Genomic DNA, 18,922 nt, shown 5'->3' with positions numbered 1-18,922 from the left:
TTCTAGCACCTATTCACTGCTGCACTCACTCCTGCTCACCACTTCATTTGTGTACTCATTCACTGCTGCATGCACTTGCACATTCTCTCGCTGTTGCACTAGCTGACTGATCCTCTCACTTTATGCTGCGTTCATTCACTCCCATACACCCACATATTCATTCCTGTGCTTGTGGTGCAGTTCAGAACACAAAATTCCCCCTTGCTTCCACGGACAGAATGATTTCTCAGTCACACGCACATACACACATCACACGCTGGTGGGGCCCATAACACCAACATTCATTCTCTCAAACTATCCATGCCTACAGAGGGATCTCAAATCCCAAACTACAGTTCTTTACTTGGATAGAGGAAACCACATTTACTGAATTACGCTAACAGTTCCTCCATCTGGGGGTTGATTGGATCATTTAGTTGATAATGAATTTGATGAAGCACTTAACTCTTATATTAATCAATACACATTTCAAAGAAATAATCACCCGACACAGTTCTTCAAATAATGATTTTCTTTATCTAATCAAAATGCAGGTTAAATCCTAATAAGGCAATATTATCTTTTGTCATATTTACCTATTCTGGCTAATTGTCGTTTTCTAAGTCAGAACTGGTCCTCAGAAAGTTCATCAGAGTCCTAAAGTCCCGTCCTCTTCCGTCAGCATAAGGATCTCTAGCTAAAAGCAGCATGGAGTGTCGCATAGAGTAGCATCGATCAGCTAGGGTAATTTCCCTCTCTAGTCTACTTATATTTATACTAAAATTTACATATAACAGTAACATTTTCTTTATTCCCAGGTCACTGATTGGCTGAATTTAACTAGGTTTCAATACATTAAGAAACATTCTCAAATTTTCACATGTGGACGAAGATCAAATTTAGGCGTATGGGAAAACTGTTCCCAGGTCAAGAAAGTATCAGTCTATTGTAAATAGGTGGCTTTTGGTAGTTCATGTTTCCACATTGGCAACAATAGCTTCATGTTCAGGGACATTGGCACCTCGCCCAGGGTAGTCTTCATGGGCCTGGTCTGACGGGTCATGGAAAGGCCACGAACGAAGTCAGTGCAGGCGCCTTTCTCCATTGCTCAATTCATGAAGTCATGTACTTTAGTTAGGATTCAGTCGGCAGCCATCTTTTGGGAGGCCAGAATAGTCAACTTTAAGCAAAGAAACACAAAATCGTAATAAATACATAGAAATGATTAAAACAGTGTTATTCCCTTGCTAATACCCTTATGTGTATGCATTTATCTAGCCATATGCAACATTCAAAGCCGTTAATGCTGGTTTATTTAAGCGCAAAATCACATTAACACTGTCTAAGCAACACTTATCATTTTAATATGCGTACAATTTAGTTCACCTATTAATTTTAGCCATGCAAATGCATTCCCACGTGTATTTTCTTTGTTAATAAGGTTGGTTTAGTATCATTACATCAATCAATTAATTATTAAATTAATTATTAGTCATTTTAATATAAACTTATATAAATGGATTGGGTATATAAAAAGAAAACATTTTACTCGCTCCATCACTTGCTCGTTCACTTCTGCTCTCAATCACTCTGCATGGGCACACATTCACTCCACCACACCTATTAATTACTCTACGCATTCTCTACACTTACACCATACACACTTCAAAATTCACTGCCTCACTTGTTCGCTTCTGTACTCACACTTTAACTGCTACTGGTTCATTCAGTCATTCACTACTGCAATCATTCACCAAGTGCACTAATTTATTCTGGTAGTCTTTCACTGATGTACTTATCCACCCCTTCACTCACACATTCACATTAATTGCATGCCATAGTCATTCAACCTGTGAACTCATGCATTAATTAATGTCTGCACACTCATTCATCCCTGCATTTCTATCTCGGTGCTACATTCACTTCTGCATGGCTCTTGGGGAAGCCTCATGTCCTGCCGCCTGAGTGCAGCCTGTCAGTGCTTTTCGAATTACTGCCTGCCCAACTACGACTTCTTCCATTTCTTGAAACCAGAAGGTGCCCCCTGCATCCACCATGCCCCCTACTAAACAGTAGGAAACATTTACTTTACAGCCGCCAAACCGCAGCGAGAATTTCCTCCTCCAATCTTCAAGCATTTGCATTTCTTTCTTTCCTTCCACTGCTTTCTTTCCTCCATCAAACTTCTCACCCTTCACACACTCTCTTCTTATTTTTTTCTTTCTTTTCTTGTTAATTTCTCTCTTTCTGCATTTCTTTCTCATTCTGTCCTTTCTCCCATTTTTTTAATCTTTCCTAAATTAGTCCTTTAATCATATCTCCCTTTCCTTCCTTCTTTCACTTCATTTTCAATCTTTTCTCACATTTTTCTTCTTTCAGTTGCCAGCAGCCGCGGTGCGTCCATTGGGGCGCTGGGGCGTAGCCCCACTAGACACATCGCCCTAATTCGTGCAAGCACCACTCTCGTGCTGCCGCTGATAAAAGACGGCAGACGCTACTATTCTAAACATGCGTGGCAATCGGCCGCTGAAGGGGGTAGGGGCGGGGCTGCGGCAGCACTCAACAAGGTTTGAGTGACAGACAGTCAGACTGTATCTGATAGCAGAACGTAGTGCGCATGCTCGGGTTTAGGCTGTGACCAGCCAGAACATGCGCATTGTCAGCCACTAGTATAGGTTCAGTAGGAGAGCGAGGGAGGGGGGACCCGAGAGCAGGTGCGGTGGGTGAGATTTTAAAGTGGTGGGGCGCAAACGAATTAGCATACAGCACCGTAGCGAGCGAGCGCAGCGATCGAGCCCGAACCCCAAAAGGGGCGTTTGGGGGGGTTACCCCCCCCAAGAAAATTTTGAAAAAAAAGAAGAAAAATCGTGCATTTTCAAGCAAATTTGAGAAAGCAGGAAGGTTAATAAAGCAATTGTGAAAGTGCAGTTATTACATTAATAGATGGCATAACATAGGTAGCTGCTTATTCAGTATTACCACAGAGCCTCATACATTCTGTCCTATTATGCTCAGGTGCTGAATTCAGACTATAAGACTCATGGAAATCTCAGCTCTAAGAGTAGATGTGTCCAACATAGTTCCAGGAGGGCCAAATCCATGCCAGATTTTCAGGATAAAATAAATGTCGGTAGAATTAATCTAAATGCTACTCATTTACATACTAATTAGATATTTTGAATCTGTGATGATGGATCCGGCTCTCCTGGACCCCTGCTTTAGAAAATGGCAATTTTGTGTAACGTGTGTTGCTTTTTGCTGCACCCTAAAATAGATACCTTAGCTACCGTTAGGGAAGCGCCAGCCTCAAATCAGAGATAACATCTAATAGAAAAACATAATAGTAAAGGGTACACTTATTTAAAGAGACAGCATGCATTTTACACAGGGCCGTCAGACAGAAGGGGATTTTGATTTAGGACTGTACTTTACAAGGCCCTTCGTTGCTGCTTCAAATGTATACATTATAAAAACAGGTCTTGCTTGCTTTTGTGGCATAATCGCAACATGGCAGACAATGGTGGCCGCCTATAAATGGCAGCATATATTAGTGTAGCCTTCAAACTTACATAATTTATTTCTAGTCTGAACGACATGGTCGTGCTGCCGGAAAACCATCTTACTGCCTGATTTTACTGTCTTTATGAATACCAAAAGCACACGGTACTCCTCTGTGAAGGAAGATTTCAAATGGAGTCCCATCTCTGCTCCCAGAACCCTCGGAATATTTGTGTTGAGTGTCAAGCAATAAAACGTTAGTTGGCATGGTGCTTCAACATAAAACAAAACCAGCATTTGTCACTATGTTTCTGGCGCTTAGCACTAGGGAAGAATAGAGCAGAAACTGGAAACCCAGTGGGATTATCCTGCTAAAAATGTCATCTCCCAGACCCTTGTGTGTTAAAAAAAAAGTAATAAATACATAAAAGACTTTAGAAAAATTGTCTGACAGAAAAATAAAATTTAAAGTCCTCCTTCCCCTGCTTTGTTTATCATGTCTGTATGGTGGCCAAAAGCATCTCAAAGTAATTTCCTCTGGCTCATTACATTTAATTAAATGCTGCAGGAGGTGCTCAATATTTAGTATAAATGCAGAAAAAAATGGATGAGGACGCAATAACCTTCATGTGAAGAAAAAAAAAAATTAGAACAACCCATACGCTGGCGAGGCATTGTGCATTTTTGTTTCCAATCGCCACCGTGCAGAGATGCACACGGAAACAATTGCCCACCTAGCATATAGTTCTACTCATGTCCATCCGTTTGAAGTATAAAGCCGAAAATAAAATAAACAAACACTCAAAGAAAAATGTTCGTCATTCCATATAAAACATGTAAGAAAAACAAAGAAATTATATATATGAATCAATTGCCGCCATGAGACTCACTGAATCAAAGGGCATAGCGAAAATCCTCCTGTTCCCGACTCGCGCAAACTCGTGTCAATATCCAAACATTGCATTACATGTTGCCGGCCTACATTTTAAAAAATTCATTATAGCAGCCAAATGCAATTCCTATCACGTGCATTGTGCGCAGCATTCAGTGAAGTTTCCCATGTGGCGCACAGCTCGATAGCCTGGTCACATTAAAAAATACAGGCAAGTACCGCAACATGAAATGCGATGCTTGGATATTGACATGAGTCAAAAGGGCCATGTGAGCCAACACCAAAGAATCTTCGAACGTAAACTACTGCTGTGGAGTGGCATGTAAAAGGCTTAGTGAATCAGGAATACAACACCCAGAATGCAGCAGAATGCAATAGGTAAATCCAGGGCCGGAGTTCAATACGAGATAGAAGACAACCAATCCCAGGTTCAAAAGTCAAAGGATTGAAAGCCAATGGCCTCAATGACTCAAAACAATGCCTACCACCCAAGCATAAACAAAAACGCCAAATTAACAAGTCCCACACTCAATCCAAAGACAGATGGCATACATTCAATCAAAGACAACGCGTAAGATGAACCAATACCTCAGAAACCCACGGACAAACCGCAACTTTGAACGCTCCGGAAGAAACACCTTGCTGCAATAAAAAAAAACATGAACTGGAGTCACTCTTGTCTGAGTATCTGTTAAGGAGTGCAGACATTAAAGACCATCTGTCTGGTTCAGAAGGGTGTGCCTGATTCCCGCTCAAATATCCTGTTCCCAACATAAAAACACTTGTCTAGGAGGAACATTCTTCCATTTCCAGAAAACATAAAATTTGGAAAGGCCCTAAGGACCAGTCTTTAAACATACTGACTGATTTCAACTGTTTAGTTCTGGTCCCACTCAATATAGCAGCAAAATGTCCACAGGCACACATTTGCACTTTCGAAAGCTCAAGATAAATATATAGGTAATGAAATGGTCTGAGAAATGTAAGTGAAGGTGACAGAGGGGAGAAACAGATAAGGAAAAACATTACAAAAATCCCTGACCACCAACATTCCTATGGTCTAAGGCTCACAATAAATACAAGCGAACATTTCCGACATGGTTTTTATGCAATAGCACACCTGTCCATCCCTCAATAGCCTAACAACAATCTGCCCAATATTGTAACACTTGTTCAGTTAATTCAGAGTGGTGCTTGCACAAATTAGGGCAATGTGTCTAGTGGGGCTACGCCCCAGCGCCCCAATGGACGCACCGCGGCTGCCCGAGAGGCCGTCGCAGCCCCCCGGTCTCCTAGTGGGCGGGCCGTATCTGTGCCCTAGCCAATAAATCCAGTGGCGCCAGCCAATCCAGACGCTGCAGACACCTGCCGCGCAGTCTGAAGTTGTTCCTGCTGCAGACGGACTTGCCCAGACCTTCTCCTGCTCCGGAGTCCGAACCGACCCAGGAACTGGACGCAGAGGTGGCACGCGCGGGATTGGGATCAGGTAAGTCAAGTTTTTTATTTTACATTAAACCCCAACCCCCGCCCCCGAGAATTGCGTGCCGCGAGTGCCGCCACTCTGTAAGAGGGTTGGTTGTTCCATCGAACAGCAAAAGAGACCGTTGTTAGATTACCTATTACAAAGGCAGTTTTAAAAAAAATCATGGACTGACCAGAGAGCTGACTTTGTAACCTTGCAGTACATAAAATAATTTTAACAAAAACATATTTTTCCGAACTTATGAGAAATGACAGCACTTTGATTTTGCATTCAGTTATTTGTACTCGTTTTTAGGAGACTTTTATTCAATGGTAAGAAAATACAAAAAGACTCGATATTTCCCAGCTGATTCTTTCCCCTCGTCTACTCATGTGACATGTTGAAAAACAATTAACTGAACAAGTGTTACAATATTGGGCAGATTGTTGTTAGGCTATTGAGGGATGGAAAGCGCCGCTTTCAAACCCTCCACAGAAACCAGATACCCAGACCTGAGGCGGAAGCCGGGTCCTGGAGGTACGTCATTTTGCTGAAAATCGTGTAATTGCTTTTAAACCTGTTGATTAAAGAACTTTTAAAGGCTCACCTGACACTCTTTGTCGCCCGTACACCTCGCAGCCGATTGAACGCTGCTGCGGTGATTGATTGCTTGCTGACATTCAGCGGACGCCATCGCAGGCGCGCTCGCTAGCCACGCCCCCTTGAGGCCACGCCCCCTCCTTCCCCTTTATCATGTGCCTGGGCAGGAAGCGCAGCGGACGAGCGCAGCGGGAGCGCCGTTTGCGCGCCGAAGGCGCGCCTAAGGCGAGCCCGTCTGCGCCCGTCCGCGCCTGCACGGGCCCAGGGGCCAGGCAGAATGAAGAACTTATTAGGTATTCCTCCCTCGACTTGCACTCTCTTCATAATCCTGCTCTTCAACCCCTCGACTTGACCACATATGCTCGCCTAGAGGCAAACAATATTCTTTCTCTCGATTATATTCAAGAATCAACCTCTATCTTACCTCATGGATCTAAATCCAATAAACCCCCCCCTAAACCCAACCTCCGGACCCTCCGATGTCTCTATCTGAACACCAGATCCCTGGTTAAACATCAACTAGACATATTTATGCTCCTGAAGTCGGACAGTCCTGACATATTATTCGTCACGGAGACCTGGCTCACTACAGACTCCTTGCCAGACATACTCACGGCCTTACCCTCAGATTATTACATCCTGTCAGCAAATAGGAAATCAGGGAAAGCTGGGGGAGGGGTTGCCGCCATTATTCATAAGAACCATACGTTTACCATCTTACCTTCGCTAGACTTACCAGATACGGAAAACTTAGTCTTTAAATCTAACAACGATACAAGCACCATGGCGCTAGTATTGATCTACCGACCACCTTCTTCTATGCCCTCCTTCCCAGCTTCCTTGGCTGAGCAAATAGCAGGCCTAGTTGTCGACTATGACAAGGTCATGGTCATAGGGGACTTCAACTACTGGTACAATAACCCGGAAGCTGGACCTCACGCCACAGAACTTTTCGAGCTTCTCTCGAATTTAAACTTCCACCAACATGTCTCGTTCCCCACTCATGAAAAGGGACATATCTTAGACCACATTTGGTCTGACAATATCTCTATCTCCTCCCCTACTGCCTCCCCTTGCATATGGTCTGACCACCACTTATTGCAATTCTGCATCACCACTCAAGGTCACCCAAAAAATCAAGCGCCCCTGGGGGGGTCAGCCAGGAAATGGAGATCTCTAAATCTCCAAGATTTCCTCTCTACCCTGACTAGTTCCATCCCTACCCAGGGACCAGACATCAATCTGATGGACAAAGCACACTCCGAGTGGCTCCGCTCTGCATGTAACGAGCACGCTCCTCTTACCAGGTTCTCCCGCGCTCGTCGCGTGGACGCCCACAGGTGGTTTTCCGCTGACTTAAAAAAACAGAAACTTGAACTCCGTCAACTAGAGAGGAAGTGGAGACACGGCTATCATGCCGTAGACAGAGCATCATATAAGACAGCCCGGAAAAATTACAAAGACCTCATCCTATCTGCCAAAGCAACTTTTTTCTCAGACAAAATCTCCAACGCTAAAAACAAATCACGGGAAATCTTCAGAGCCGTGAATGATCTATGCAATGACTCTAGAACCTCTCCCTCTCAACCTGCTTCACAAATAATGTGCAATCGCCTTAACGATTTTTTTAAGGAGAAGATAGACATTATAAAAAATAGCATCCATACCAACCATGCTGTGGCAGACTACCCGGACATTAGCAGGAATCCTAATACCCTTCAGGATATCCCACCCATTGATCCACCTAAATTATTGGAATTAATGAACCGAGTAAAATCGGGCTCACCTAATGATCCCTGCCCCCCGCATATACTGAAAGAAGTCTACACTGCACTCCCTCAGGGCATACTCCCCATTTTGAACACCTCTCTATCACAAGGAATAGTACCCAACTCCTTTAAAAATGCCACCCTGGTCCCCCTAATCAAGAAACCGGGGGCTGATCCCTCTAACCTCTCAAATTACCGCCCCATTTCCCTCCTTCCCTACGGCGCAAAGCTGCTGGAAGCCTATGTAACCAGCTGCTTATCCAATTTTATTGAAACATCAGATTACCTGGAATCCAATCAAGCGGGCTTCCGCCAGGCTCACTCCACCGAAGCTGTGATCCTCGCCGTGCAGAACACTTTAAGGACCAACGCCGACAATGGAACTCACCAAGCCCTCGTACTTCTCGATCTATCAGCCGCGTTCGACACGGTGGACCATACTATTCTATTACACCGTGTGGAACAAGCCGGCCTTAGCGGCGCAGCTCTCGCTTGGATTAAGTCCTTCTTGACGGACAGATCCCAGGCTGTAAAACTGGAGAACTTCACGGCCCCCACACTCCCAACCACCTGCGGCGTCCCCCAGGGTTCCTCACTATCCCCCCTCCTCTTTAATTTATATCTCAAACCCCTACTGCACTCCCTGAAAAATAGAAAAGTTATTATTTACAACTACGCAGATGATCTCCAGCTGGTATTCCCCCTTAACTTTCCAGATTCCGTCGAGGAATTTCAAAAAACTATGCTGCACATTCAGAGCTGGATGGATCGGAACCATCTTAAGCTGAACCCAGGAAAGACTGAGTTGGTACTCCCTTGCAACAGCACTCTCAGTTGGGGCTCCCATTTCTGGCCACCCTCAATGGGCACTCCCCCATCCCCCTCCCAGTCAGCCAAAAGCCTAGGGGTCACTCTCAGCGCCGACCTAACATTGAAAACCCAGGTCGGTACAGTGATCTCCTCCTGCTTTTTCCAACTGAGAAAGATTAAAAAAATCGCCCATCTGCTGACCCATCCTGCTCTCATCCAGGTAGTACTCGCACTGGTCCTATCGCGTTTAGATTTCTCCAACTCTATCTATCTGGGTCTTCCCCTCACCATTGTCAAACGCCTGCAGATTGTTCAAAATCAAGCGGCCAGATTAATATTCAAGAGCAATCGCAGGATGTCTGCCAAGCCTCTGCTGGCCTCCCTCCATTGGCTCCCCATCACCCATCGGATTATCTTCAAGACAGGTTGCATAATTTACAAGGCCCTCCACAGTAAAAGCCCTAGGTTCATCAATCAACTTATAAATAAACATGAACCGACCCGCGACCTTCGATCTGCCCATCTGTCCCTCCTCACGGTGCCATCATTTATAAAGAAACGACTTGGTGGATCCAGCTTTGCTTACCTTGCCCCTAAAACTTGGAACTCTCTGCCCTTGTCTATCCGGAATTGTGCCAAGCTCTCAGAGTTCAGGAGAGCGTTGAAGACCTGGTTATTTAAACAAGCGCACGGTTAGGGCATTATTCCATCCGCCTTTTTACTTACCTCCCACCATCGGTTTCCTCAGCGCCATGAAACCTCTGGGTGACCGTGCGCTTAACAAATTCCGTATAAGATAAGATAAGATAAGATAAGGTGTGCTATTGCATAAAAACCATGTCGGAAATGTTCGCTTGTATTTATTGTGAGCCTTAGACCATAGGAATGTTGGTGGTCAGGGATTTTTGTACTGTTTTTCCATATCTGTTTCTCCCCTCTGTCACCTTCACTTACATTTCCCACACCGTATATCCCTTTCCACTCCCAAGCTATTATACCGCACCCCAGGTGTAATTAATATCGTTTTTTTTTTACCTCAGACCATTTCATTACCTATATATTTATCTTGAGCTTTCGAAAGTGCAAATGTGTGCCTGTGGACATTTTGCTGCTATATTGAGTGGGACCAGAACTAAACAGTTGAAATCAGTCAGTATGTTTAAAGACTGGTCCTTAGGGCCTTTTCAAATTTTATGTTTTCTGGAAATAGAAGAATGTTCCTCCTAGACAAGTGTTTTTATGTTGGGAACAGGATATTTGAGCGGGAATCAGGCACACCCTTCTGAACCAGACAGATGGTCTTTAATGTCTGCACTCCTTAACAGATACTCAGACAAGAGTGACTCCAGTTCATGTTTTTTTTTATTGCAGCAAGGTGTTTCTTCCGGAGCGTTTAAAGTTGCGGTTTGTCCGTGGGTTTCTGAGGTATTGGTTCTTCTTACGCGTTGTCTTTGATTGAATGTATGCCATCTGTCTTTGGATTGAGTGTGGGACTTGTTAATTTGGCGTTTTTGTTTATGCTTGGGTGGTAGGCATTGTTTTGAGTCTTTGAGGCCATTGGCTTTCAATCCTTTGACTTTTGAACCTGGGATTGGTTGTCTTCTATCTCGTGTTGAACTCCGGCCCTGGATTTACCTATTGCATTCTGCTGCATTCTGGGTGTTGTATTCCTGATTCACTAAGCCTTTTACATGCCACTCCACAGCAGTAGTTTACGTTCGAAGACACTTTGGTGTTGGCTCACATGGCCCTTTTGACTCATGTCAATATCCAAGCATCGCATTTCATGTTGCGGTACTTGCCTGTATTTTTTAATGTGACCAGGCTATCGAGCTGTACGCCACATGGGAAACTTCACTGAATGCTGCGCACAATGCACGTGATAGGAATTGCATTTGGCTGCTATAATGAATTTTTTAAAATGTAGGCCGGCAACATGTAATGCAATGTTTGGATATTGACACGAGTTTGCGCGAGTTGGGAACAGGAGGATTTTCGCTATGCCCTTTGATTCAGTGAGTCTCATGGCGGCAATTGATTCATATGTATAATTTCTTTGTTTTTCTTACATGTTTTATATGGAATGACGAACATTTTTCTTTGAGTGTTTGTTTGTTTTATTTTCGGCTTTATACTTCAAACGGATGGACATGAGTAGAACTATATGCTTGGTGGGCAATTTTTTCCGTGTGCATCTCTGCACGGTGGCGATTGGAAACAAAAATGCACAATGCCTCGCCAGTGTATGGGTTGTTCTAATTTTCTTTTTTTCTTCACATGAAGGTTATTGCGTCCTCATCCATTTTTTTCTGCATTTATACTAAATATTGAGCACCTCCTGCAGCATTTAATTAAATGTAATGAGCCAGAGGAAATTACTTTGAGATGCTTTTGGCCACCATACAGACATGATAAACAAAGCAGGGGAAGGAGGACTTTAAATTTTATTTTTCTGTCAGACAATTTTTCTAAAGTCTTTTATGTATTTATTACTGTTTTTTTTAACACACAAGGGTCTGGCAGATGACATTTTTAGCAGGATAATCCCACTGGGTTTCCAGTTTCTGCTCTATTCTTCCCTCGTGCTAAACGCCAGAAACATAGTGACAAATGCTGGTTTTGTTTTATGTTGAAGCACCATTCCAACTAACGTTTAATTGCTTGACACTCAACACAAATATTCCCGAGGGTTCTGGGAGCAGAGATGGGACTCCATTTGAAATCTTCCTTCACAGAGGAGTACCGTGTGCTTTTGGTAATCATAAAGACAGTAAAATCAGGCAGTAAGATGGTTTTCCGGCAGCACGACCATGTCGTTCAGACTAGAAATAAATTATGTAAGTTTGAAGGCTACACTAATATATGCTGCCATTTATAGGCTGCCGCCATTATCTGCCATGTTGCGATTATGCCACAAAAGCAAGCAAGACCTGTTTTTATAATGTATACATTTGAAGCAGCAACGAATGGCCTTGTAAATTACAGTCCCAAATCAAAATCCCCTTCTGTCTGACGGCCCTGTGTAAAATGCATGCTGTGTCTTTAAATAAGTGTACCCTTTACTATTATGATTTTCTATTAGATGTTATCTCTGATTTGAGGCTGGCGCTTCCCTAACGGTAGCTAAGGTATCCATTTTAGGGTGCAGCAAAAAGCAACACACGTTACACAAAATTGCCATTTTCTAAAGCAGGGGTCCAGGAGAGCCGGATCCATCATCACAGATTCAAAATATCTAATTAGTATGTAAATGAGTAGCCTTTAGATTAATTCTACCGACATTTATTTTATCCTGAAAATCTGGCGTGGATTTGGCCCTCCTGGAACTATGTTGGACACATCTACTCTTAGAGCTGAGATTTCCATGAGTCTTATAGTCTGAATTCAGCACCTGAGCATAATAGGACAGAATGTATGAAGCTCTGTGGTAATACTGAATAAGCAGCTACCTATGTTATGCCATCTATTAATGTAATAACTGCACTTTCACAATTGCTTTATTAACCTTCCTGTTTTCTCAAATTTGCTTGAAAATGCACGATTTTTCTTCTTTTTTTTCAAAATTTTCTTGGGGGGGAAAATTTCGCTACGGTGCTGTATGCGAATTCGTTTGCGCCCCACCACTTTAAAATCTCACCCACCGCCCCTGCTCTACTCTACTTCATGCCACTCCACTCTACACTGTAAACAAAAAACACAAAGGGTTCAGCGCCACACAATGTTCATATGTCACTTCAGACTCATGTTTACAATCATAGAATAAAGTATTCAAGAGTCTTCCTTTCTTGTCTGCCATCGCATCTTAGGGATAGCTCTGATTTGTTGTGCAAACTAGAGGACTTTAACTGGGATCATGACAACTTATTATTTGTGTCTATGGATGTTGAAAGTTTATATACTTGTATTCACATCCAGGACGGCATGAGAGCTCTCAAACACTTTCTTTTTAAGAGGGGAGCACAACATCTGGAACACACTGATATGCTTCTAACTATGGCTGAGATGATCCTGACACAGAATGCATTCTTACATAATGACACATGGTTCCTGCAGAAGCAGGGCACGGCCATGGGCTCCAGATTTGCTCCATCTTATGCAAACCTTTTTATGGGATTGTATGAGGTGGAGCATGTCTGGGGTCCTGGAGCACAACCTTGGAGTGACAATGTGATTTTCTACGGACGTTACATCGATGACATTGTCATGATTTGGCATGGAACAGTGGATCATCTTAATTCTTATCATCATTATCTGAATAGTAATAATTTCAATGTGAAACTGACCATCCAACATTCTGACAAAAGTATTGAATTTTTGGATCTGAAACTGTTTGTAAAAGATAATCTTATACACAGTGATATTTTCAAAAAAAAGACCTCATGCAATAGCTATTTGCATGCCTCTAGTGCGCACCCTCCACCAACCATTGCTGCCATTCCATATGGTGAAATGGTCCGCGCAAGACGAAATTGCAGCCTAGACGAAGATTTTGTTATTAACATCAAAAAAATCAAAAAGAACTTCACCAAAAGGGGTTATAATCAAACCTGTCTTAACAATGCCGAAAAGAGAGCTATGTCCCTAAAGAGGCAGGAAACATTGATACCGAAATCACGAAATAAGCCAAATAATGAGATACAGGAATCTATGGCTTTATTCATTACAGAATACAATGTATTCAGCAGCCATATCTATAACATTCTGAGGAAAAACTGGCATATCTTAGAGAAAGAAGGTTCTCTAGGCAACACCATATCTAAAAAACCTAAAGTAGTATATCGAAGAAGTAAGACACTGAAAGATATACTAAGTCCAAGTTATGTCAAAAAAATCGAGACTCCCTCCACCACATGGTTGCCCAGCAAACCCTTGGGCTTTCACACATGTGGGAGTTGTTGTGTCTGTAGATATGGGGTTAATAAAATCAAAAAGTTCATGGGTAGCCAATCTAGGGAATTCTCCATTAATCATTTTATTAACTGTAACACGACATTCACAGTATATATGGTCATATGCGCCTGCAAAAAGAAATATATCGGCAGCAGTATCCGCAGCCTCAAATTGCGGATACAAGAGCATGCCAGGGCAATAAGAAATATTGATGCTAAGTATCCAATAGCTATGCATATACATTGTGAACATCCTGAGGATAAGAACTTCACTTTTTTTGGCATTGACCATGTTAAGGCACCAGAACGGGGAGGTGACAGGGAAATGATTCTCAGGCAACGTGAAGCATCTTGGATATGCCGTCTCAGGACTGTTAAATTTGGCTTGAATGTTAATACTGAGCTGCATCATTTCCTGTAGATATGGATTAGTTGCACTCTCTGCTGAACGCTATAGTGACTTACACTTATATTTACATCTATCTCTGTAATTATTGTAAGTCTGAAATCCTATTCACTACTATTCACTACCTATATAGCCTAGGTGAACATGAGAACACCTAGTGATAAGATCTATGTGCTTGTTCCTATATACATTTGTCCCTCGGGGCGCTGTTTATACTATGATTATTGGAATAAAGCGTAATATGCCCTCTTAATTGATTCTCCTTCATAAACTAATAATTGTGTTCTCAATGATAACTGCACAATCTTTTGATAATTATGCAAACTGACACGGTAATGATATTCAAAGCCCTGAAACCATTCAGATTTTTCCAGGTAAAAATATTCCTCATATATCTATTTAAACATGGCCGCCGTTTTGAACCAAAATAAATTAAGTCATATGTGGCGCGCTTTCAAATGCTTTTAATTTTACACTGAAAATCGCGCCTTAACAATGATTTTTTCAAAAAAATATGTTGCCTATGATACACTTGACCAATTGTGAAAAACTGTCATGATAAGGACGCATTAGAGCCCTGAAATTGTTTGGGCTCTCTTAGGCTAAAAACACTTTATATACATACTTAATGATGGCTGCCGTTTTGAACGAGATTTGTTCCCGATATACACGACGTGTTTTCAGATGTATATACTTCAGTATTGAAAACACCATGTGAATAATGATGTCGACATACTCAAGACACATTGATTTATCCTTATTGGGTATTTTTTATAAATCGTAATAAGGTTGGTCAGCAGTAATAAACAAGCATTAGCGCAATTTCCGTTATTGAAAAAATCATGCAATTAAATCTAGAAACATGTAGATCGAGAACAATAATTCAAATTAGTAATCATCAGGCCTAGCGGAAAGCATAATTTGGCGAATATATAAATTTTGATACACGTTCGATGAGCGCGTTATCAAGTCAAAAATGGCCGCGATACTAGGATCGTCTTACGATATTGCCTGACTCCAATTTTAAGCTTTGTCCGTCTTCTAAACTTTTGCTAACTGACACTTCCGGGTGGGTGATTTAAAAAAGACGCGGCTGCAATTGCTCGTCTTCACATCAAAAACACGAAGGACGTACATCTTGGGCTACCGTGCCGTTCGGGGTGAGTCTAAATCCATGTGTGATTGTTAGTATGTCTCGCAACGGACAAAAGCTTTCGAGGCTGTTTTTGTTTTATTCTGATCTCTAATGAGTTTTCAATGTTAGTTAACCTTATAAACTTCGGTTTACTGACAGTCTGTGCTTTTTGAAAAAATGTTGTATTGAAATGCAGACAATGCTAAATGCTTATATATAGTGTGGTTACTGGTATTCGCATGACCGAGTTCGTTGTGACCTAGGTGGAGCAACTCAAAGATGTCCGCCTCAGCTTAGACGTAACATGGTACCTTACCGGTGTGGTTTCATATTGAATACGTATTATGATTTATTCCACTGTGCTCCTTACTGGCGTAACTGATAGATGTTTGCCGCAGATTCAATATAGTTTGGCACTGCATCAGTCACTATTTTTGCTCTTTTTGACCAACCGTATGTTAGAGGCACGACGCTGTTTACACCGAGACCGGATATTGTACAATGATAGACAGACATGTAATAGCGTCTAATATAGAAGTGATATAGTGAAACGCCATAGACATTGGACATATTATAAGTAACATGTCGTGACCTGTTCTTCTAATCTATGTGCTAAACCACATTGATGCATGATATCATGGTATGTTAAAATGTCAAACTTTCATGCTAGTCAAAGACATTTGCAATTCAATGTATATAAAGTGATGCTTTTAGTAGTCCTTCATAATTGTGACCAAAGCTCTTATATGAGTAACGGCAATACTCCTGTTTAACTATGATGCTATTCTATAATGTTGACTGCTATCTAGACATTTAACAGTTCTCATTATGTTGACCCACAAACGACGCATAAAAAATTGGTTATTGTAATATATTAAGTAGACAGATTGCTTTATAATTGTACTGGACTATTAGGAAATGAGCTCTGATTGTTGCTCCAACTTGGGTCTCTCGGTTTTTCTGCTTTTCCAAATAGAGACATCTGGTAAATGTTGATTTTCTCCTATTCTTTGCCTCGTCATCTACCGCTTGAGACTATGTTTGTTTACACAGAGATGATATACAACTGTTTTACTGGCATTACAAGATAGACATTAGAAATGTGTGATGGTTTCTCATGTTCATAATATATATATATAAATAACTGACAGGAATTCCTAATTTGATTATACATATCCATTATTATAGATACTGTGTACTATATAGAGTTTCTGAATCTTTGATGAAGTCCAGAACACACGAAACGATTATATATTGATGGGATCACGCAATATTTTACTGCCAAGGTATGCTTATGACCATTTGCACATACATTTTCCTAATCCCTGTTCTTTGACAAAAAAACTATTTATTACAATTGAGTTTAAAAACAATTTTCAATTTTTGTCTTTGAAAAACTGCTATAATGGATTCTAAAGGTTACTGAATGCCTCAAGTGGCAATTATTAAATCATGTTCTTTATGTTGTAAATTTGTATTGTTTGTGGTCCTGAATGTGTTGCATTTGTGTTTTGTGTATGTGAAAGATGTAAAATTTCAAATTATGGATTTGTAATGTATTTCTTTCATTTTAATCTGAATAGCCCTGAAGAAGTCTCGATGTGAGACGAAACGCGTTGGCTATGATCTCTGGCTTCTTGAAAATAAAGAAAATATTTTAAAGAGAAATAAAGAAGAAATTTATTTTATCAAGAAAGGAAGACTCTTGAATACTTTATTCTATGATTGTAAACATGAGTCTGAAGTGACATATGAACATTGTGTGGCGCTGAACCCTTTGTGTTTTTTGTGCTTATGATAGGACTTGTTCCTAAATAAGGAGTATAGAGGGGAGTACTCCTTGGTTCGTTGCGCTATTGTGTGGACTCAAAGACACCTGTCATTTGTTGGGTGCGGATTTTTATAGCCTCTGCCCTCTTTCTATTGTGTTTATATCCACTCTACACTGTAGTCTACACTATGGCACTCAACTCTACTTCACTCTAAGTCACTTTCTGACACTCTCGGACACTCCACTCCAGTCCAGTCAACTATATGACACACCACTACACTCTATGGGAGTTTACACCACTCCATTGTACTCCACTCCACTCTACTCTACAACACTCAAATCCACTCAATAGCACTTTGCGCACTCTACATTATGCCACTTCACTCATCTCCACTCCACTCTACTCCACTGTACCTCACTCTATGCCACTGTACGACACTCCTTTCTAAGCCATTCAATTCTACAGCATTCTCTGCAACCCCACTCTAAAAGACTCTACTACACTTAATGCCACACTACGATAGTCTACCACACTCTATGGCACTCCACTCCACTACAAAATACACTACTGTATTCTATGCCACGGTGCGATATTCTACTGCACTCTACAAGACTCTATGCAACTCTGTATATGCCATTCCACCCTTTTTTACTCCACTCTACACTAAGACACAGTATTTCAGTGTACTCCACTGTACTCCTCTGTTCTATGGTATGCCTCTCTACTCTATGCCACTATATGCCAATAAACTCTATGACCTTCTATGGCACTCAACTCTACTTCACTGTATAGAACTTCATTCTAATATACTCTACACTTTCCAACACTGTGTGACAAACCACTGCACTCTGCTGAATGACACACCACTCCAATGTATGAAATTGTATTCAACTCTACGCCACTCCACTCCAGTCCACACCACTCTCCTATATGACACACCATTCCACTCTATGACATGCTACTCCACTCTATGCTACTCCACTCTACTCTACTCAATTACACTTTACACAACTCCACACAACTATACGATATGCCACTCTATGCCACTCCACTGTATGACACTCTATTCCAGTGTACGCAACTTCACTTTACTACACTCTCTTACAATCTATGCCTCTCTACGACACTCTACTCCACTCTACTATACTGTATAACACTTTGCCACCTGCCACTCCACTCCTCTCTATGACACTCCACTCCACTATATAAACAACATTGCACTCTAGGATACTCACATTCACTGTACTCTGTGACACTCCACTCTACAACACTTTACACCACCCTACTCCACTCTATGCCACTCTAATGCAGAACACTCTACTCCACTCTATGCCAGTCTACGACACTCTTCTCAGCAACACTCCACTCCACACCACCAAAAAACACTCCTCTGGCAAACTACTGTACGACATTACACTGTGCAACACTCCATTCTACTACAGTCCACTCACCTTTAAAAGACCCTACTCTACTGTATGATCCTTTGTTGCAGGGATTCTGCTTATGCACAGAACTATGCGCAGGAGACCAGGACCTCGGAGAATTGTGGTGTACCAGAAACTCCCCTCCGAACCAAGAACCCCTTACCCGACTAGCTTAGTATCCCATTCGTTAGCCTAGATCTAGCTAGGCGGTCCCAATGTATAGACAAACCAGAACAAGCGACTTAGATATTTCTCAGGAGTGGTGGGAATCCGAAATACCTGTTCG

At 41.8% G+C, this 18,922-nt stretch overlaps 1 protein-coding gene across 2 annotated transcripts in view; it reads right to left on the bottom strand.

Moving 5' to 3' along the window:
• Nucleotides 1-498: 498 nt before the first annotated feature.
• Nucleotides 499-18,922, bottom strand: part of LOC146861503 (nicotinamide N-methyltransferase-like) — a 105,166-nt gene continuing 86,742 nt past the window's right edge. For both annotated transcript variants that reach the window (XM_085645835.1, XM_085645836.1), the window contains exon 4: nucleotides 499-1,159. In XM_085645835.1, coding sequence (XP_085501961.1) covers nucleotides 1,110-1,159 — 50 coding nt within the window. In that variant the 3' untranslated portion in view covers nucleotides 499-1,109. The remainder of the gene's footprint in view (nucleotides 1,160-18,922) is intronic.

This window comes from Triturus cristatus, chromosome 3_1, assembly GCF_964204655.1.
Source record: "Triturus cristatus chromosome 3_1, aTriCri1.1, whole genome shotgun sequence".
Taxonomy (NCBI): Eukaryota; Metazoa; Chordata; class Amphibia; order Caudata; family Salamandridae; genus Triturus; species Triturus cristatus.
Note: the sequence above shows the minus strand (reverse complement) of the source record. Positions and strands in the feature narration are given on the sequence as shown.